This window comes from Sphaerodactylus townsendi, linkage group LG07 (assembly GCF_021028975.2).
Source record: "Sphaerodactylus townsendi isolate TG3544 linkage group LG07, MPM_Stown_v2.3, whole genome shotgun sequence".
NCBI lineage: Eukaryota > Metazoa > Chordata > Lepidosauria > Squamata > Sphaerodactylidae > Sphaerodactylus > Sphaerodactylus townsendi.
This window is the reverse complement of record NC_059431.1, coordinates 110,161,272-110,183,536: the sequence shown is the minus strand read 5'-3', so window position 1 is coordinate 110,183,536 and position 22,265 is coordinate 110,161,272. Positions and strand designations below refer to the sequence as shown.

At 45.3% G+C, this 22,265-nt stretch overlaps 1 protein-coding gene across 1 annotated transcript; it reads right to left on the bottom strand.

The window, feature by feature from the left end:
* Positions 1–1,333: 1,333 nt before the first annotated feature.
* BAAT (bile acid-CoA:amino acid N-acyltransferase) lies at positions 1,334–13,483 on the bottom strand. The gene is made up of 4 exons (XM_048503957.1): positions 13,351–13,483; positions 9,455–9,933; positions 5,965–6,167; positions 1,334–2,223 (listed from the first exon to the last, which is right to left on the bottom strand). Exons 2-4 carry the CDS (start codon positions 9,915–9,917, stop codon positions 1,633–1,635), a joined length of 1,257 nt encoding a protein of 418 aa, XP_048359914.1. The 5' UTR covers positions 9,918–9,933; positions 13,351–13,483; the 3' UTR covers positions 1,334–1,632.
* Between the last annotated feature and the right edge of the window lie 8,782 nt (positions 13,484–22,265).

The window sequence follows — 22,265 nt, the reverse complement described above, 5'->3', positions numbered from 1 at the left end:
ACAGGCTAATCTGAATTCCCCAGATAAGCCTCCACAGCTCAGGCGGCAGAGCGGGGAATCAAACCTGGTTCCTCCAGATCAGAGTACACCTGCTCTTAACCACTACACAAGTACCCTATCTCAGTAATTCCCAACATGGTGCCCATGTGCACTGATGGGCCTACCAATGGGTTTCCTGGTACCTATATTTTTCTTCCACAAAGCATCTCCTCCCCAAACCAAGCAGCCATTCCTGGCTTCCCTCCACCTCTCTGGTGCTTCAAAAGAATGCAGGCAGCATCGCTTATGTGCCTGCAAAAAAATGCCCATTCAGAAACACCTGCCTCCAAGATAGGAGAATGCTTGGCTTGCAGCCCCCCCCCCCCCCCAACACTTTGTGACTGAGTCCCAGCTTCTAAAGACAACCATTCTGTGAATGCCCCTATGGAAGTGATTTGGGGGTGGCAATCCCTATTCCTTCTTTTAAAAAAATCAGAAAAGTGCTTATAGTCTCATCAAGATTGGGAGGTTTCTGCATAAAATACTATCAAGTCACCGTCAACGCTGTAGGGTTTTCAAGACAAGAGACTAACAGAGGTGGTTGGCCATTGCCTTCCTCTGCACAACAACCCTGGCATGTCTTCTGCTGCTTTATTCTTTCTCAGCTTTCTGCTTTTTCATTCTGCATCCAAAGCTGGTTTCAAATTCATAAAAAGGTTCTGCTGTACGTATTGGCTTGCGATGATGAGTCTGCCCCCCCCCCAGAAGAAGAAGAAGAAGAAGAAGAAGAAGAAGAAGAAGAAGAAGAAGAAGAAGAAGAAGAAGAAGAAGAAGAAGAAGAAGAAGAAGAAGAAGAAGAAGAAGAAGAAAGAGAAGGAGAAGGAAGGAGGAGGGAGGAGGGAGGAGGGAGGAGGAGGGAGGAGGGAGGAGGAGGAGGGGAGGAGGGGGGGGAGGAGGAGGAGGAGGAGGAGGAGGAGGAGTTTGGATTTATATCCCCCCTTTCTCTCCTGTAGGAGACTCAAAGGGGCTTACAATCTCCTTGCCCTTCCCCCCTCACAACAAACACCCTGTGAGGTAGATGGGGCTGAGAGAACTGAGAAGAACCATGACTAGCCCAAGGTCCCCCAGCTGGTATGTGTGGGAGTGTACAGGCTAATCTGAATTCCCCAGCTAAGCCTCCCCAGCTCAGGCGGCAGAGCTGGGAATCAAACCCGGTTCCTCCAGATTAGATACACGAGCTCTTAACCTCCTACGCCACTGCTGCTCCTACTCCACTCCTGGATGACCCAGGCTGGCCTGATCTCATCAGATCTCAGAAGTTCGGCAGAGTCAGCCCTGGCTATTAGTTGGATGGGAGACCACCATGGGATACCAAGGTCACTATGCAGAGGCAATGGCAAACTACCTCTGCCAGTCTCTTGCCTTGAAAACCCAACCAGGGTGTCATAATTCAGCTGTGACCTCTGGGCCCTTTACACACATACACGGTCATTCCACTTACTGCTAATGTTCCACTTCTTTGTGGAACAAAGTCAACCATGGGTGGTCAACCATCTCTGCACTTCAGACGTTTGCTTTTAACATACATAGTTCTAAAGTTCTGGTTTAGTATCGCATTCATGAAGGGCCTGCTCAGGTCAGGAGGTGGCGGTTTCAAAGGTTACTCGATTGGGTTGGACCAAGGTGAAGGTGGAGAAATTTTTGGATCTCTCTCCAAGAATGCACCTGCGCTGCAGCATGGGCTGGGGCCTCCCCTCCCCAAAAAACAGGACAGGAGATAATAGGTAACCAGGACTGGTAACATAACGGTGAGCATGGAGGTTCTATCATGTGCCCAGCTCCTGGATAGGAGAGAAGGGCACAGTGAGTTTTCCCAAGCTTCTTCATTCTCTCCATGATGTCTGTGGCATAAGCCTTGCTGTTGTAGTTCATGTCTTTTTCTCCTACAACAAGGAGGATCTTCCCTTGGGCTTTTTCCACAGGAAGGACACTGTCCTGATGCAGCTTTGGGTCCCCAAATATGCCGGTGAAATCAACTACTCCAGACTCACTTATTAGCATATTTTCATTTTTGTATGGGATCGGTGGGACGCAGAGGTCTCGGTAATACAGTGGAAATCCATTGATGGAGTTGGTCCCATTGATGCAAACTGTAGCTCCAATTTGTGTCAAGTAAGTCGCCATGGCCAACGCAATCTCGGCCCCTTTGCAGATCGCCAGTATGCCAAGTCTTGGCCCACGAACCTAAAAATACATCAGAATCACTGGACAGAACAAAGAGGCAGCCTCTTTGAGTAGCCAATGGAGTGAGGAGAGATGTCTCATTGACTATTAGTAGTTAGGTTCTAAAGACGATTATACCAGTGACAGCCTGGACAAGTTGACTGTAGCTATCTCAGTTATGCATAGGGTCTGACTACTTTTCTGCACTTTAAATAGGGTGGCCTCAACCTCTTGTATCTTAAGTCCCACCCATCACTCTTTGGAAGAACCCAGGTCCCACTTTGACAGAAACAACAAAACCCACTTTTCCCAAGAAGGACATTCATATTTGTACAAGCATTCCATACCTACTGCTAGCATGCCAGCATAGTGGCAGATATATAATCCGTGGCAAATAGCGTCAGCAGGAGAGACGGCACATCCTGCTTGCAGGCAGGCATGGGAATTGAGGAAGTGCAAATTCTTAGTAACTGTTATGAAAACACGGCATTCCACCTTGGTTGCTTCTGCATCCCAGATGCACTACTTCTTGAGAACCTCTAGTGTAGAGGACAAAGAGTAAAATCCTTCATCCCACCACACCGAGGTCTATTGCATATCTAGTGCTGATTACTGTCACCTGGGAAAGGAACTAGACAATGGCGGGTTGAGGGGTAAAGATGTGGAGGCAGTGGTGTAGCCATCAGAGGACAGGGGGGGTGGGCGTGTTGCACCGGGCACACGCCTGAAGGGGGCGCCAAAAATCAAAAATGTATTTTTAAAAATATTTTAGTGTTTTTAGTTTGTTGGTCAGCAGGGGGTGCAGTTTTTAGACTAGTGGCACCAAAATTTCAGGTTATCATCAGGTGACACTCCTGATGATAACAGCCAGGTTTGGTGAAGTTTGGTTACAGACCCCCAAAGGGTCTGTAGTAAGAGAAGTCTGGACACAGTATATAACATACTTTTCTCTGTGATACACCTCTGAAGATGCCAGCCACAGATGCAGGTGAAACATTAGGAACAAGATCTACCAGACCACGGTCACACAGCCTGGAAAACACACAACAACCAACATTGAAAGTGATGCTGTTTGGGGGTGAGGGTGGGGAATCTACCCTGAAACAGCATCATTTTCAATGTTGTTTAAACTAGGGAGCCCAGATTCTCCCTTTAAAGTGGATTTAAAAGGAGAATCTGAGCTCTCTAGTCTAAACAACATTAAAAGTAATGCTGTTTCAGGTTGGATTCCCCCACGCCCTCAAATAGCATCACTTTCAATGTTGTTTCAACTAGGGAGCCCAGATTTGTGAGTTGGAGCATGTGTTCCGATTTGTGAGTTGGGGCATGTTCTATAATGTGATGGTGACTTTGAGATGACATGGTGCAAAAAATGGTTCTTTGGACGTAGTGGGGGAGGGCGGCCTTTGGTCATGGGGAGGCCGTCCACACCGGGGGAGGGCACAAAACTCAGATTTTGCACCAGGCTCCATTTTCCCTAGCTACACCTCTGCGTGGAGGGAGATGGTATCATACACGCCAAGGCACAGTGCATCCTGGAGCTCTCAGTGCTATTGTAAAGAGCCCAAGGGCTCACTTTGCACATCCCATTCTCCTCTGCCACCACACCCAGTTTCTCCAAATCATGTTGCCTCAGCTGCCACTCCTTCAGTTCAGCCAGTAAAACATAAACCTGTACTGTCTGCAACAGGATACCTTGAACAGTCATGCCCTGCGGTCTGTTGGTACAGGATTCATTGATATAAACTAATTAAATCACAATCCATGAGGGTACCACAAACAGGAGTACGAAGCAGAAGACCTGCTACATACTACTCAGATCTTTCTTGAATGCACCACTGCAGAATACAGCTCAAGCAGTATGCATGTCTGAATATCCTTCCCTCTTAAAGTTAGGGTGATTTACACATTACTGAGTACACAGTTTGGGTCTGGGGTCCCTGAAACAGTCACAGAGGAGTGGTGGGTGCTCCTCAGTTCTCTGCCGCTGACACAAATTGGGGGACACAGTGCACATGGAAAAGAAGTGTTGGGTCCTTTCCCCCTTCCTCCATGCCCTTTTGCCAACCTGAAATGGTCCAGGGAGAGTTATATTTGGTTCATTGGGCAAGTTGTTTCAGGTTGGGAGAACAGCATAGGGACTGTTCCCCATGCACAACACAGCCCCAATTTGAAATGGGTGCCGTGTGTTCGGGAATTAATGAGAACCTGAAACTTGCATCCGACAATTGCACAAGGTGAGGATTCCAGACTCAACCTGTTTACACTGTAATGTAAGTCATTTTATTTACAGTCAGCGACCAGTAGTACAAGATCAGGGTACATCAGTTTCAAGGTGCTGTTACCATAGTATATATATATATATATAGACAAAAGAGTACTAGAAGCACTATTCAAATGTTACGCAATCTATAATCTATAATCTATAATCAGAGTACTAAAAGCACTATACGAAATATTACATAGCCTATGGTATTTACAAGAAGGAATATTTGCGACACTAATATAATTATTATTGTACTTATACACAGTCGGTGACTGTTTACTAAAAGGTCAACTCGCGAAAAAGCAAGTAGTAGGTAAAATACATTTGATTTTGACAAAAGATTAAAAAGTTAATATAGCTACACTTGTAAAGTGCCTGTGAAGTCTTGCTAAAACCTATAGTGACATTACTAAAAAAAACTCTAGCCTCCGACCATATCTTCTAAGGATCACAATTTATTCAGTCTTTCCCTCCCTTAATTATTCAGCCAGCAGATGTCTCTTATTGTGTTTGCAGATTAAAGAACAAAAACGGGCCGTACACTGTAATGTGTAAATTACATAATGGAAAGCTTGAACCACCAAGACGAGGTTAGGTGGAAAGGTCTTCTCCCTGGCCTCTGAGCTACATTATACATGGTATCCCCAAGATGCAAGAAGGAGATGTGATTTGGTAATACCCAAGAAGCAACGTATTCACTTGTCAAGTTCAGGGAGTTGAATGGTTGAATCAAGACTAGTGTTCTGCCCCCCAAGTGACTCTGTTTGAGGTGACCTGTTCTTGGCTAGGACAGAATGGGGGAGACACAAGCCAGGTTCAACAGTTCTTACAATGGGTTTATTACTGGAGAGAAACAAGACCTCTAACTCCTCTCTTGGGTCTATCTAAGTCAGAGTACTTGCTTGTCTTGAGCAGGTTTGGAGTTGCAGACTAAGTCTTCTCTTGGCTGCTTTCAAGATAGTTCACTGTCTCTTGCTTCCATTCAGTTCTTTAAGTCTTTGTCTAGTTCTGATTACTGTAAACTTGACTTATGCTCTTTGGACCACCATATAATAATATGGATTCCGGTCACTAGCTACCCTTAGCACCTCACTCAGACTGACTGACTAAACTAAAAACAGGGGATTGCTAGGTAAAAAAAGGAAACTGCCTATTGGGAAATGTCTTAAAGGGGCAGGGGCTAATACCCTCCCATAGAAAACTTAACAATAAAGTAAAACCATACTAACAATGGGGAAACTAAAGCATAATGGGGAAATAACCAAAGCTTCTGTGGGGGCATGACAACTAGACTCCAGCCGACTCACAGCAAATAAGTGTGTGTAAATGCCCCAGTAAGCAGGTACAGAAGTTGAACAGCTGTATATTCTCCGATAAACTCAAGCAAAGAACAAACAGCTGTAGAAGGTCCACTTTATCAAAGACGGGTAATTTAAATCCAGATAACAACATTGCCAAAGAATTGCTTGATGTAACGATTGGTAAACAAAAGGTACCTTGGGATGGTTCAGGAGAAAGTCAGCAGCCTCCTCAAAATATTCCAGTTCTATCTGGCCCAGAACACTGGGCAGGTCTTCGTAAGCAAAATATGCTAAGGCTAAAGTTGCGAAACCACGGCAGGCAAGAAGACAGGCCCGAAATTCAGTAAGCCCACCAATGCCACCGAAAAGGTCAATGACACCTGGAAAAGGACCGCTTCCTGTGAGGGTGATAAGGGCAATGAAGGGAGAATGGGATAAGGAAGAGAAGGAGAAAGAGAGAGAAATGAGGAGCTGCAACTGATTCAGTGAGTCCTAAATAACATGTGTAGGAGGAGCAGCAGTGGCGTAGTGGTGAAGAGCAGGTGTACTCTAATCTGGAGGAGCCGAGTTTGATTCTCCGCTCTGCCGCTTGAGCTGTGGAGGCTTATCTGGGGAATTCAGATTAGCCTGTGCACTCCCACACACGCCAGCTGGGTGACTTTGGGCTAGTCACAGTTCTTCTCTCAGCCCCACCTACTTCACAGGGTGTTTGTTGTGAGGGGGGAAGGGCAAGGAGATTGTAAGCCCATTTGAGTCTCCTTACCCCGGCAGTACTCTCCTGCCACTTCTATTGTTTCACAAACATATAGTAAACAGAATTGTGTTACAGAGAAAAACACATCTCACCATAACATGTCTCAGAAGATACCAGTCGTAGATGTGAGCAAAACATTCGGAGCAAAAACTACCAGACCACGGCCACACAGCCCAGAAAACCGACAACAGCCGATGGATTTCGGCTGTGAAAGCCTTTGACAATACAGTGTAAACAGAAGTAGTAGTTCAGCTCAGGAAGTTCCTTTTACTCAGAATAAAGTCCTTCCCCTATCTAGTTGTTGTGGGTTTTCCGGCTGTATGGCCATGACCACACAGTCATGGTCGTGGTTTTGCTCCTGACATTTTGCCCACATCTATGGCTGGCATCTTCCGAGGCATGTCTCCTTGCATTAAACTGAAATCTTCTTTCCCCCCTGTTCTGCAATCTCAGTCCAATTACATTACTTTGGGCACTTTCGCACATGCAGAATAATGCACTTTCAATCTGCTTTCACAACTGTTGCCAAGTGAACCTTGCTGTGTCACACAGTAAAATTCAGGTGCAAAGTGCATTGAAAGTGGATTGAAAGTGCATTATTCTGCATGTGCGGAAGTGCCATTTGTCTTACTGGGAACCTTCATTGTTACATTCAAACACTGCCCTATGTTGCAATCCAAAGGTCTGTTATGGCCCCTTTGCATCCCTTTATTACCATTGCGCAACAGAAAAGTTGCAAATCTGGCTAATTGTAGATCAAGAAAGAATCTCAAGGCTTGATCTACTCAAAAGGGCACAAGATTGCGTAACAAATCAGCCTGTGCAGAAGCTGAATAGAAATAAAAGAGAAGAAAACCAAGGCCCTTTCCACACATGCAGAATAATGCACTTTCAAATCAGTGCACTTTGCAGCTAGATTTCACTTGCGAATTAGCAGAATCCACCTGCAAATCATTGTGAAAGTGGATTGAAAGTGCATTATTCTGCATGTGCGGAAAGGACCCAAGGAATGCAGAATTTGAGGTAAGGTTAGTGCCACCTGTGCAGCCGGTGAGAGTGCTGGCACATTCCCAAACTGTCATGGCCTGATTGGTTGGGAAAGGGAGAGAATATTATGGTTGGTCATTTGCTCTGACCATGCTATGCTCATGGACGCTGGCTCTTTCCAGAGGCTACTACAAGAAAAGATTGTGGCAGAATAAATCAGGCTGGAAAGATTCACGAACAGGCGGTCCGCAAAGTACATAAATGAATTACAGCAACTCTGAACAAATCAAAGGACCAACTAGGTCGACTTTAGGAAATTATGAGATGGCCTTTTCCAACCAAGTCATCAGTTTCCCAGTGAGCAACTCTAGTATTTGAGCACCCAGAGCAAGGATTCCTGGAACACTAACACTACGCTTAAACCTTTCAAGCCCAGCACAAAACCAGCAGTCCTCCCCTGTCTGCGGATATACTCTGGTAGAATGCCACTGGACTCGAGGTTCTACATATTTATTTATTCTTTTATTTATTATTTATTTATTTATTGTTTGGATTTATTAACCGCTCCACCCACGTAGGGCTACATTTTTTCCCCTTTTTTAAAAGATATATATATAATCACACAGGGTGGCAAATTCTGTAAGTTACTTATGCATTGGGCAAATATGTTATGGAGGACGCTGTGCCCTCCTGCACGTCTCTGTTATCATTGATAAAATGATTTGTTATTCACTTGCTTGCGTGTGTAAAATGTTAACATGTTCCAGCCAATTTACAGCAACCCTGTAGGGTTTTTGAGGCAAGAGATGAACAGAGGCGCTTTTCCATTGCCGGCCTCTGTGCAGCAACATTTGGACTCCTTGGTAGTTAGTTATTTGTCTAAGTCACGGGTCTTCAAACTATGGCCCTGCAGATGTTCACGGACTACAATTCCCATCAGCCCCTGCCAGCATGGCCAAGTGGTAGGGTTCATGGGAATTGTCGTCTATGAACATCTGGAGGGCCGTAGTTTGAAGACCCCTGGTCTAAGTATTCACCTAAGTACTAACCTACGTACTAAATCATCAAAGTGTTAGTATTTATTACTTTATTTACGGTCACAGACCGATACCATTGGATAAAACAAGCCAAGTTCTGGAATAATAAAATGGGAGACATTCAAGGAGAACAATTTAAAAAAAATAAAATCATAAATGTGTTATAAAAATATTTAGAGATGTAAAAGGAAAATGTAGTCAATCAACAAAACTATTTAAATCCAGAAACATTTCTTAATAGATAACAATATTAGTTTTTAAAAACAATGCTATCCAGCTATCTATGGCCATTTCCGCACGGCCTCCCTGTCGCCTCCACGCTGGCGAGAATTCCGCCGGCGTGGAGGCAAAGGCCGTTCGCATGCACGCATGCGGACGGCCTCAGTAAAACACGGCAAAGGCGAAGCGTCTCGCGATGGAGCGCCTCTTCTGCCCGTCCCTCTCACCTTGTCCCCGTGGGTAGCCTGCTGGCGTCGAAGCCCCGCCCACGCTGCCCTCCTGACCTCCGGTCAGAGGACAGCATGGGCGGGCTTCGACGGCCAACAGGCGCGGGGACAAGGTGAACGGGGCAAAATAGCGTGTTCGGTGGCGCGGTTTGCACCGCACCGCCGGGAAGACGCTTTCCCCCCAACAACAACCCTTTAAAGGGTTGTTGTTTAGGGCGGCCTGATGCCGCCCTGGGGGAGGGGGAGGGCAGTCAGGTCTGTGCGAACGGCGGCCTGGGAGGGCGTTTTTACCGCCCCCAGGCCGTCGTTTTTGGCCCATGCGGAACGGGCCTATGAGTTTTAATTAAAGCATCTAAGTACCAACCCTGTTTAGCTTCCAAGATCTGCTGAGATCAGGCTAGCCTGGGTCAACATTTTATTCATGTTTGCTACCTCATTAATAACTACAGAATATGGGTCACCTGCGGGAAGAAAGAGAGCTCCACGGACTCTGCCATGCCTGACCGGGATCCTCTGCACACCCGGAGCTGCGTACCACCTCTCCACAGTTTGGCTGGCCAGGGACCTGTCCTCCGATGGGGGAAGCAGATTAAGTGAATCGAACACATCCAGGCGGACCTTGTAGGGGGTGTTCATCACATCTCGTTTCAGCAGCCTAGAGAATGGTTTAGTTGGCTTCAAGGACCAGAAGAGCCCCATTGGCTGCACCCCGGAATAATCCCCACCAGTGGCGGCATCCCTCACTAGATCCACTTGGCCATTCTTGTCTGTCCAGTAAAAAGCTCTGGCTTGGAAGAGCACCCCCTTTTCATCAGTCAAGGAGGCCTGGAGGGTCACCAGTTGGGAGGGCTCCAAGCCACTAACGTGGATCTTCAGTGGCTCGTCAGCAAGGGAGGACTTTGGAGTAGCAGTGATCTTCGCCATTCCAGAAGCGGGAAAACTTAGAGGTCGAAATCCAGGAAGCAAGGGGAAAGAGAAAAAAAAGGAGGGAAATTATTATTGAATATCCCAAAATGCAGAGAAAAAATAATTCAGGTGAGGTGCAATGTGCTGCCGGGCAGAGGTAAACCTTCATGGCCATTTTGTTTTTTTCCACCAAGAATCAGCATTCAGAAACAAACAAGGAGACCACAGCTTACTAGCAGATAACTTCCTACATAGTCCTGCCGCATAGTTATTTCAAAAGGATCAGCCAGCCTGTCCCGTTAGTGATTGATTGATTGATTGATTGATTGATTGATTGATTGATTGATTGATTGATTGATTGATTGATTGATGGATTTATAGGCTGCCTCACCCTTGGAGGGCTCGAGGTGGCTCACAATATAGCTGTTCCCTAAGACTGCAATCAATACAAATAAAACTTAAACCCATTAAAACTTAAGCAGCAGTTACTAAAATAAATACAATTAAGACAACAGAAGTTGTTTAAAACAGGTGCCCGGTCTAAAGGCCAAAAGGTTATCATCTTGGGAGTCCACTGAAACTTCTGGTGTGTGTCTATTACTCAGCATTTACCCTTGTTCACTTATAAACAAACAAACAAACAGATAAATAAAATGTGAAGACTTTTCCTAAGGTTACGTACATGTTTAGGTTGGCAGCTCCACTACTTCAGAGTGCTTGCGTAAACCTGTTGGGAGTTGCTCTTTGGATTAAAACTGTTTGATCTACTCCTCATTCTTCCAATCTCTATTTTGGAGCCTAGAAACATTGTGCTGTTCTAGTCTGGATGGTCTTAATAAACTTGCTTTGTGCTTGGGGCACGTTTTATTAGCTGGCATTGGGGGGCATTGATAGCACTGGCATCTTCCGCAAAGGTTGAGCTTTTTCGATTACACTTCCACTCTACATACAGATGCACTCCCTAATTCCTGAGCTATGATAATAATTATGCTATGTTAAACCCTATTCCGCTGTTTGAGCCTCCCATATAAATTATCACACGAGCTATAACTTTCAAACCTTCTGCAATGACCCTTGATTTCTCTTGACTCTGCAATTACCTGAGTCCTGCTGATACAAACAATTTCAGTAGTTTTCTACCTCCAAGGTTGGGTGACTTGGGGGCTGGATCCTGAGAATATCATAGAATCCACCCTCCAAGCACCAAGTAATTACTAACCCACGGGGTGGCGTTATGTCACAATGTTTACTAGGTAGATTGTTTTTACGGGATGACTTGCCGTTGCCTTCCCCAGTCATTTATACTTTACCTCCAGCATTTTACCGATCTCAGAAGGATGGAAAGCTGAGTCAACCTTGAGCTGGCTACCTGAAACCAACTTCTGTCGGGATCGAGCTCAGGTCGTGAGCAGAGCTTTGATTGCAATACTGCACAAAATAGCCTCCCGCCCACAGGACAACTGATGTGGGAGATTGGTTGTAGTTCTGGGAGATCTCCTGACATATCTGAATTCTCATTCATGTATTAAACTGAGAATTCTCCTATTTTTGGCAGCAGTTCTATGTTCTGTACTCAACAGGGTTTAACAGAAATTGATCTAGCAACAAAAGTATCCAGGAGGAATCTGGTTCACAAAGCTTCTTGACACAACAGCTCTGCTCTCAGCTGAGTGGATCCAACCCCGAGAAGAGCCAGTCCTAGATCTCTCAGGGTCCTACCAGCTCTAGCCAAAGGCTTAATAGCCAACTACTCAAAAAACCAGCAGTCTCAATAGGTCCAACTAGCTGGAGGAAACTTCCTAAGCTTAGGAAACTAGGAAACTAAGGATCATTCCGCACATGCAGAATAATGCACTTTCAAACTGCTTTCAGTGCTCTTTGAAGCTGTGCGGAATGGCAAAATCCACTTGCAAACAATTGTGAAAGTGGTTTGAAAACGCATTATTTTGCATGTGCGGAAGGGGCCTAAGCTTAGGAAACTAAGCTGGTTTGGCCATAGTTAGTCTTTGGATGAGAGACCACCAAGGAAGTCCAAGGTTGTCATGCAGAGGAAGGCAACGGCAAACTACCTCTGCTCATCTCTTGCCTTGAAAACCCCAGGAGGACTTGCCGTAAATTGGTTGTGACTTGACTGCTTATGCTTAAACTTGCTGGAGAGTTCAGAGGACTGGGAATATGGGTGTCTATTCAACAGAGGTGGCCCAGGGTGACACGAATGGGTGTGAAAGGAGGAGCCCTGTTCGACCAATCTGGCATCAGGGATGGAACTGCTGGACTTTTCCTCCGTCCACTCCCTCCCCCAGCAACTTTAGTAAGTTTAATGCTGCCATGGGACCGGACCACAAGTTTGCTTTGGGCCATTCCACACGGGTTAAGACACACAGGTGTAGCAACCCATTTGGAGGGGGGATTTTGCACCGTTCCCACCCCCCAAACAAGTCTGCCCCATCTTATTTTCCCCAACCCAGTTTTTTTTTAAATAGCTAAACAAGAAAAATTTGAAAAATCCTGGGTTGGAGTCGCTCCAGAGCCAACGGGCAGGCAGGCGGCACTTTATTTATTTCTCTTCTACTTTATTTATTTCTCTTCCACCCTGTCCTCCAAGGTTAGGAAGAAGCCACCCGCCATTGCCCGCCCATTGCCCAGAGACATACCTGTGTAGGTTCAGCCATTGTGAGACATTGACATGGCCACGGGCGTTCTTTTGTGCATATGGGTGTAGCTGCAGGTGTGGCAAGTGATTTTAAAAATGCATCTAGCTCGAAGGTGTGACAACAATCCAGAATGTTTCCGTGGCCTCCAACCACTGCTTGCACAGAGCACACGTGAATGGGAAAACAGGGAAATGGGTTCCTTTATCCCGACTGCAGCCCATAATACATTTGCTGTGTGGAATCCACCTCAGACAGCCTAGATGGGATTCCTCACAGGTTTGCCCGGCATTATAAGCTCAATGGCAGCTTTAAGTTTCCACACAAAGACAGGAGAGTCCAAGGGACGGGAAACAATGGGGCCAGGAGTCTTCTTCTCTGTAGGAAGGCAAATTAAGTCTACAGCACCTTTAGGGAAGTGTTTAAGGCCAACTCTGTCCAACAGGGGTGTCCAACTCTGGCCGTGCTGGCAGGGGCTGATGGGAATCGTAGTCCATGGACATCTGGGGCACTAGAGTTGGACACCCCTGGTTTAAGGCCAGGCAAGAGGGGTTGGGGGGTGGAAAGCACAGGCAGCGCCTCCTACGTTGGGCTTTCCTTACAAAACAGGACCGACCTTTGGGACCGGGAAGCGTGCCCCGACCCAGACGCCACCCCCTTCTGCCCTCCTCCCCGAAACCGGCTTTTAAAACGCAGCAGCCCGCGCTCCCGCAGCCCAGCGCGAATCCCCCTGATTGCTCCGCGTCGTGTTCGCACGGGAGAATACCGCGCGCCGGAGACGCTCCGCGGACCCCACTTGCCTGCCTGGGCAGCGCCCGATCGCCGTCCGACGCGCTGGGCTGGCAGGTCTCACCTTCACCCCGGGAGGCGCACGAAAGCCTTCAGCCCCGATAGCTCCCTGGCGAAGGGGCGGAGAGTTACGCGCGCCTCCGAAGCCGATCTGGACGTTTGGGCGGCCCTTCTCGCGAGGAGGCTCAGCCCTTTTGCCTTGGAGGGCGGGAAGAGCGTTGAGCAAACCCAGCCTTGCGCCCTATCCCTGCTGCGCCTGAGCTGGGGCGTGTCCCGTTTCTCCTCCTCCAAAGTTGCTGACTGACCCAATGGTTACTTTATGCTGGGCTTGTGCCAGAAGCTCAAAGGGCATTTCCCTCTCGGGCTTGCAGCTAATGTCACGCTTAGAAACACTTTATGCGGAGAGCACTAAAAGCCAAGATGATGTGTACTCACACATGCCACGTGATGCCCTTTCAGTCGACTTTTGATGCACTTTGCAACTGGATTTTACTGTCTGAGGCTGCAAAATCCGCTGGCAAGTGATTGTTAAAGTGTATTGTGTATTCTCACACCTGCCAAATCAAGCACTTTCAATCCACTTTTGGACTCCCCCGGCCCCCCCCATGTCACCCCACAGCTGAGTGCCAAAGAGCATTTTGCTTTTGACCTTTGTAGAAGAAGAAGAAGAAGAGTTTGGATTTATATCCCCCCTTTCTCTCCTGCAGGAGACTCAAAGGGGCTTACAATCTCCTTGCCCTTCCCCCCTCACAACAAACACCCTGTGAGGTGGGTGGGGCTGAGAGAGCTCAGAAGAGCTGTGACTAGCCCAAGGTCACCCAGCTGGCGTGTGTGGGAGTGCACGGGCTAATCTGAATTCCCCAGATAAGCCTCCACAGCTCAGGCGGCAGAGCGGGGAATCAAACCTGGTTCCTCCAGATTAGATACATGAGCTCTTAACCTCCTACGCCACTGTACTCGGTGAGGTAGCACCACCTCCTCCAAGAATCCAACAGTTGTTTTCATCTGTAAATTATGGAGCAGACACAAATACCGGTTGTGAATTTTTAACATGATGGAGTGGAAAAGTCTATCCAGCGTCCAGTATTCAAATGCACCTGTTTTCAGAAATCCAGAGACTTCTTTGTTCCGCTTTAATTCATACTCCTCTTTCCTGATTTTAAAATGTAACAAATGCAATGAAAAAACAGAAGGCTAGTCTGGATTTATGCTAACGTGATTGGATCAGTCCTGTGTTTTCCAGACAAGTACATCTCAAGAGTCGAGGTGCGGAAATGTCTTGGCGGTGCACCTTGTATCCGTGGGAACCAGAACATGCACACCTCAGTCTTAAACGTCAGAACCCAGCACATTTGCGCCACTGTAGGGTCATCATAACTAGCCTGAGTTCTGAACTTTCAGTGGAGAAAAATACCAAAAAACATTAAGGAGCTGAGAGCTTAGTGATTGTACTGGAGTCCAGAACGCCATTGGTTACACCCACCAACTGGCCAGATAGGGAAGCAGGCATGTGGAAGACAACACCTTCCTCTGATGTCAACCTGCCCCATTCACCCACGGAACAAAAAATAATAACAAAAGCAATCCAGCATCCTCTCCTACAGGAAGAGGCATGGCAGGCTGCTAGAACACGGCCATACAGCCCAGAAACCACACAGCACCTCAGTAGAAATCCTTTTCTGCATTGTTCCTGCTTACCTGCGTGGAAGACATAGCTAGCAATTGCTGCAAGACATTAAGCCAACAACAATAAGTACATGTGATAGGCAACAGGTGATATTTGTATTGTTTCTTGTGACTTGTCTGGTGCAAGAAATCTCCCCTTGGCTTAAGGGATGGAACACATTGTCCTTGCATTCTCCATGGGAGGGGCAGAGGATCTAGATTGGAATTGGTATCCTCAAGAGCAGGGGTCTGCAACCTGCTGCTCTCCAGATATCCATGGACTACAAATCCCATCAGCTGATGGGAACTGTAGTCCATGAATATCTGGAAAGCCGCAGGTTGCAGACCCCTGCTCAAGAGGAATACTTGGCAGCAATTTTTCTATGGTAGGCCCTAAGCTGTGGAACACCCTCCCTGTAGAAATTCACCCAGCACCAACACTTCATGGATTTCAGTACCTGGTTACAGTGGTGGGATCCCAAATTTTTAGTAACAGGTTCCCATGGTGGTGGGATTCGAACTGTGGCGTAGCGCCAATGGGGCTGGGCGGGGCACGACGGGGGCGTGGCCGGGCATTCCAGGGGTGGGGCATTCCTGGGCGAGGCTGTGGCAAGGACGCAACCTTGAACAGGTCCTTGCTGCACTGGTCCTTGAACAGGAAACGAAGGCACGCAGGTGCAGGCTGCCACGCACGCCGATGTACCTCCTGCTAGATTGCTTCAAGTTCTGCGAGCTACTGCTGAGAGAAGGGGTGCAACTAAGGCAAAAATCACGTGGCAAAATCACCAATTAGTAACCCCCTCTCGGCGCACACAAATAATTAGTAACCTACTCTCGGGAACCTGTGAGAACCTGCTGGATCCCACCTCTGCCGGGTTAAAACCTTCCCCTTTACCCAAGCCTTCAATGTATGACCCCAGGGTCCCCTGCATCGATGCCAGCTGAAGGGTGGGGTGGGGATTTTTAATTATGCTTTTGATTGCTGTTTTTAAAGGATGTTTTATGGTGGTTTTAAATTTTTATGTATTTAGCACTGTATGTTTTAACAGGGCTTTTAACCCCATTATGTAAGCTGCCCTGGGACTTCGGTGTAGAGTGCTGTATAAATGGAATAAATAAATAAATACATACATACATACATACATACATACATACATAAAATGTGTAAAGAATGTTTGTTCTCATTGTTTGAGGATAGCGCTTGTCCTGTTTGTGCAAAGTGCTCTTACCGTGTTTCCCCGAAAATAAGACAGTGGCTCATTCCACACATGCAGAATAATGCACTTCCAAACTGCTTTCAGTGCTCTTTGAAGCTGTGCGGAATGGCAAAATCCACTTGCAAACAGTTGTGAAAGTGGTTTGAAAATGCATTATTTTGCGTGTGCGGAAGGGGCCAGTGTCTTATATTAATTTTTGCTCCCAAAGATGCGCTATGTCTTATTTTCAGGGGATGTCTTATTTTTCTGTGTTCTGTTCATCGGCCATGCTTCCAAACAAAAACTTTGCTACGTCTTACTTTTGGGGGATGTCTTATATTTCGCACTTCAGCAAAACCTCTACTACGTTTTATTTTCAGGGGATGTCTTATATTCGGGGAAACAGGGTAACTGCTTTTCTGTTCAGATCCCATCACTGAAGTCCACGCAGGTTTGTTCTAAGCGGCATAATTTATGCCTGGATCCTCTGGCTTGTGCTATTAGACAAAATAATAATATTCAGGGTTTGGTATATAACTCTCTGGGGTTTAAAATTATTCTTTAAGCAGATGGTCACTCACTATTTGTTTTGGAACCTCTGGTTTCCATTCCTGCCTTAATGAATACAATTAATATCTTTTTTTATATATAATTTTTTTATTGTATCGTTTGAATTTTACAATTTATAATAATTTCCTTCTTCATACATTTTCAAACAATACATTTTCCCCCTTTCCCCTCCCCCTGTATTTTCTTCGTAGTTTTGTCACACAAACAGCACTAAGTTCATTCTCTGTAGCCTCTTCTCCCATATTTCTTTATTGACTCGAGCTTCTTTCATCCAGTCCACGTATATTATCCAGATCTTCAACATTTCATTCTGTTTATCTTGCCACGTCTTATTTTTGGTTAATATATCAAAAATACAATTAATATCTTTGGAAACGTGACTGGATATTCAATTAATTGGGCAAAAGCTGAGTTGATGCCATTGGGAGACAATATAACACAGACTATATTTGTGTATGGATGTTTACAGTGGTACCCCAGATGTCATTACTTCCTTTGGAATACTGATTTCAAAGATACTGCGCACATGATTGTGGTAAATTTCAACAAATAATTGCTGATATATTTATTTTGTTTTATTTTTATTTGTTTGATTTATATCCTGGCCTTTCCCGGCAGTCAGGCTCAGAGTGGCTTTCAACAACAACAACAACAACAATAAAACAAATAAACATATAAATTAAGATCCCACTAATAAAAACTGAACATACCAAACACAAGGGACCCAACTCATAAGGAAAGGAATATACCAAACACAAGGGACCCAACTCATAATGTTCTTAAATAGAGATACTTCAGAATAAATAAGGGGAAGAGGTGGGAAAGGGAGGCTATCTTTGGATTTGGACAGGTTGGCGACTTTAAATTTGTCTCTATGGGACACAGTAAACACACCCAAAATGAATATTATGCCTAGGATTGTTTATATTGTACATGCAATTGTTTTGTTGATATTTTGCAGTTATAGTCATAAAAATTAATGCTGTTTCAGAAATTTATGGGGAGTTCCTCACTGCCTCAAATTTCTTCAGAGAAGATGCATCATATATTTGAGGATTTGGTTTCCCCTAAGGGCACTTTCACACATGCAGAATAATGCACTTTCAATCCACTTTCAATGTACTTCGCAGCTGGATTTTACTGTGCGAAATAGCAAAATACACTTGCAAACAATTGTTAAAGTGCACTGAAAGTGGATTAAAAGTGCATTATTCTGCATGTACGAAAGTGCCCTAAATTTATATCATCGGGTGTACATGTCGACTTATACTCATTACAAGTTAACAAGTACACCTGAACAAGTACACAAACTTGCAGTACCACTCTCTAAGTGGAATGCATTAGGGTCTACTTATGCTAGCATGGATCCTGAAGATGCCAGCCACAGATGCAGGCGAAACGTTAGGAACAAGATCCACCAGACTACGGCCACACAGCCCGGAAAAGTCACCACAACCAGTTGAATCCGGCTGTGAAAGTCTTCGACAATGCAATTTATGAAAATGTCACTATCCTACCTACTTAGAAAATAATTTTTATTTTCTAATATGGACCAGAGGACAAATACTTCCTGCCTCCCCTCATTATTTATCAAACCATATTCACACTTGAGTTGGTTCCTAAAACTGCCTTCTACCTAAACCAGGGGTCCCCAAACTACGGCCCGGGGGCCAAATGTGGCCCCCTGAAGGCATTTATCCGGCCCGCCAGGCATGGCGGCGATGGCTCCATTCATGTGCAGTGGGGGCTCGAGGGAGAGGAGGAACCGGCCCCAACGGCTGTTGATTGCAGTTACATGATGGCACCCCCAAATCTCCATGCATTTTCTGACCCAGAGTTGGAAACCTTACATGTGGCAACGCCTGCTTCGCCCTTCCCTCTCAGCTACTCCATGTGTTGCTCTCAGGCTTTCTGTTCCACCTCACTCCCATTGGCATCAGCCAGGCTGGCGAATCGCTCGCTGGCTGCTAGGGAGGAAAGAACCCAGGAAGATACCTGATCCTGGGTTAGATGGAATGTTTCATTGGGAAAGTTCTGCTTTTTTTTTTTTTACAGGGGAAGGTATTCCACAGCCTCCCCAACAATATTTGGAGCCCACCCTGTACTTGACATACTTTGGTCACTGTTCTAAAAATAGACCATGACAGAAAGGCTGAAAGGTGAAATCAAACATTTTACAATCATTTGTGCATAGGAATTTGTTCATAGTTTTTTTTAGTCCGGCCCTCCAACAGTCTGAGGGACAGTGAACTGGCCCCCTGTTTAAAAAGTTTGGGGACCCCTGACCTAAACAAAGAGCCGTGTTCTGAAGGAAGGAACTTTGCTCAGGAAAAAAGGTAGGAGTCACAAACACCAAGTGCAGCCAAACGTTGATGAAAGGACTTTGCACACCAAACTGGTCGATAATGAGAGGTTGAAGCAATAGTGCATGTTCTCCTCCTCTTCCTTTCCAATCTGAAAAAAAAATCAACTTGAGAAAAAGAGCAGGATTTATCATTTGGCAGATTTAAGACCCTTCACACAATTTTGGTAATACTAAATGTGACCTTAACCCTCTTTAGAAAGTTCAGGCATTAACACAGCGGGTCAAGGCAGGAAGTCAACAAACCCAAGGGGCACGCGTTGGCGTGAACCTCGTTTCAACAGCTACCATTTCCCTTCAACAGTGACCATTCCATTCAGAAATTACCATTACCAGCCACACCGTGTCACTGCAGAACCACTTTTTGTGACATCTGGGTTGTTCTGAATCTGGGTCGTTTCTGGATCTTTCCTCAGATCACCGGAGCTATATGCAACCTCAGTCTAGTTAACAGTAGCGTTAAGCGGTACTCTAGAAAGGAGGAAAATGTAAGCTTAGACTTTGCAACGATGCTTTCCCAAGAGGTTTTCTTGCAAACTAAACGGTTGTTCCACCGGGCCTTTGGAGAGACCGGCTGCTGAGGATGCCCCTGCTCCCTCAACTTTACCCCCATGGGCCCTAATACCATCAGGACCCATTATTTCACATTAGGAGGGTTTTGTAAGGGTGCGGGCGATGTTTTAAGATACTACTGTTGTTTTAATTATATGCATGTTTTTAGCTGATGTTTTATTTGTGCACCGCCCTGAGCCCTTCGGGGATAGGGCGGTATACTAAATTTAATAAATAATAATAATAATTTAGTATCGCTAGTAGATGGTGCTCCCAATTGAGGCTTTTCCTAATTAACATCTGGTTTTTTCAATTTCAGTTTATTACAGTCAAAGATCAGCAAATTACAGTCATTCTCTTAACCTTGTAATTCCCAACAAATTCTATACACATTCTCTTAACCTTGTAATTCCCAGCGTAATTGTAATATATGATATACATTAAAATCAACACTGAGGCCTAATTTGTTTCACTTATCCAATACATAACTTAGCGTTAAAATAAATCCAATCCATAACAGTGTTAAAATTAGTCACTCAAATTAAAATTATTCATATGTGCATGGGCTTGCCGACTTTTTGGATTTTGGCCCGTCTGCCCTCCCATTTGTTCAATTCTAGACTAACATAATAGTAATAATATTGATAATAATTGATAATAATTGTGAGCCATACATTCATATATATGTATCTCTAATACAATATCAGTTGCCTGCTCACTAATCTGCATTTCTTTATGACAAATGTACAAAATTTGGCAACCAGTTTGGACCAATCTGGTTTTCTCTGCTTTCAAACTAGACGGAACTTTAGTCTGTCTCAATAAGATGTTCCCAGATGTTTTCGACGCTTTGTTGATAGGGCACAGCTGTAGTGTAGTGCTTGGAACATCCAACTAAGATCTAAGAATTTCAGGTACAAGTCCCCACGTGCCATGAAGTTCACAGGGCCACTGTTTTGACTTGGAAGAGCATCTCCCTTCAAAAGTCAAAGGCCCCTTCCGCACATGCAGCATAATGCACTTGCAATCCACTTTCACAATTGTTTGCAAGTGGATTTTGCTATTCCGCCCAGTAAAATCCAGCTACAAAATGCATTGAAAGTGCATTATTCTGAATGTGCGGAAGGGGCCAAAGAGACTTGGAAGGTCACCAGCTGGAAAGATTCTAGGACAGCAACGTGGATTTTCAGTGGCTGATCAACAAGGGAAAAAATCCTCACAGGGAGGCCATTCCATAAGATGGGGGCCACAACAGAGAACAAACAAATATAGGCGGTTATCAATTTTGCCTGTTTGCACAATAACTGCAGAGGGCTTTGCTGGGATAAGCGAAGCTGTTGTGGAAAGGAAACCATTTGCTGAAAGAATTCAGGTGGGCTGACTATACATGATACGAAGAGAGGCTGCCCTGAAGAGAGGAGCGGCAGTGGCGTACTGGTTAAGAGCAGGTGTACTCTAATCTGGAGGAACCGGGTTTGATTCCCCGCTCTGCCGCTTGAGCTGAGGCTTATCTGGGGAATTCAGATTAGCCTGTGCACTCCCACACACACCAGCTGGGTGACCTTGGGCTAGTCACAACTTCTCGGAGCTCTCTCAGCCCCACCCACCTCACAGGGTGTTTGTTGTGAGGGGGGAAGGGAAAGGAGTTTGTGAGACCCTTTGAGTCTCCTTACAGGAGAGAAAGGGGGGGATATAAATCCAACTCTTCTTCTTCTGATGAGGGATCAAGGCCATGAAGGGCATTATACGTAATAGTCAATATCTTGAACTGAATCTGGTAATTGAAGGGCTGCCAATGGAGCAACTGTAAAATTGGAACATGCAGCTCAACCAGAGAAGCGTCAAAGAAAGCCTAAGGTTCCAATGAAGATGCTGTCTTCAATGGTCAATTCAAACAAAACCTCAGAACGTCTTTTGCCATGATGCCCATTTCCCATAAGAGATGGATTCAAACCAGGACTGGGCCATTGAGACAATTAAATCTTCAGTTCCCATTACAATTACAGATGGTCTCCCAAAGCCATACAGAAGCAGTATTTCTTTCTCACCTTTCCACTCGCAACTATACTTACACAACGTGATTGCTACAATTTTGTTATATATTATTTTAATATACATAATAAGTACTTCTTGACACTTCTGATTCAATATCAAACAACTTACATGCGAAGACAAAATGTAAGGAGTAGGTCTTTGTGCGAAGACTCACTTGAAACGTCGATGCTGGAAAAATAATGTACATTTTCCTCCTCCTGCTTTGCGATCTACAGAGATGCCATCGTTCGGCAGACTTAATGCACACTAGATTGTATTAACTTTGGACTAAGACCCCTTCCGCACGTGCGGAATAATGCACTTTCAATGCACTTTGCAGCTGGATTTTACTGTGCAGAATAGCAAAATCCACCTGCCAACAATTGTGAAAGTGGACTGAAAGTGCATGATTCTGCGTGTGTGGAAGGGGGCTAGGCAAGTGTTAGTGGAAACATTTTGTATGATTTTTGCAAATACATAGTGGACTTCTTCAGCTATGCAACCATACCACAGTGAACAAAGAGAAAGGAAATCAAACAAACAGAAA

Excerpts from the sequence above, each read along its gene's own strand:
- BAAT (XM_048503957.1), bottom strand. The coding sequence starts at position 9,917 with ATGGCGAAGATCACTGCTACTCCAAAGTCCTCCCTTGCTGACGAGCCA. Across the intron at positions 6,168-9,454 it reads AGCTCTCTTTCTTCCCGCAG|GAAGCGGTCCTTTTCCAGGT; the intron begins GTGACCCATATT and ends TCACCCTCACAG. Across the intron at positions 2,224-5,964 it reads TTCTCCTGAACCATCCCAAG|GTTCGTGGGCCAAGACTTGG; the intron begins GTACCTTTTGTT and ends ATGTATTTTTAG.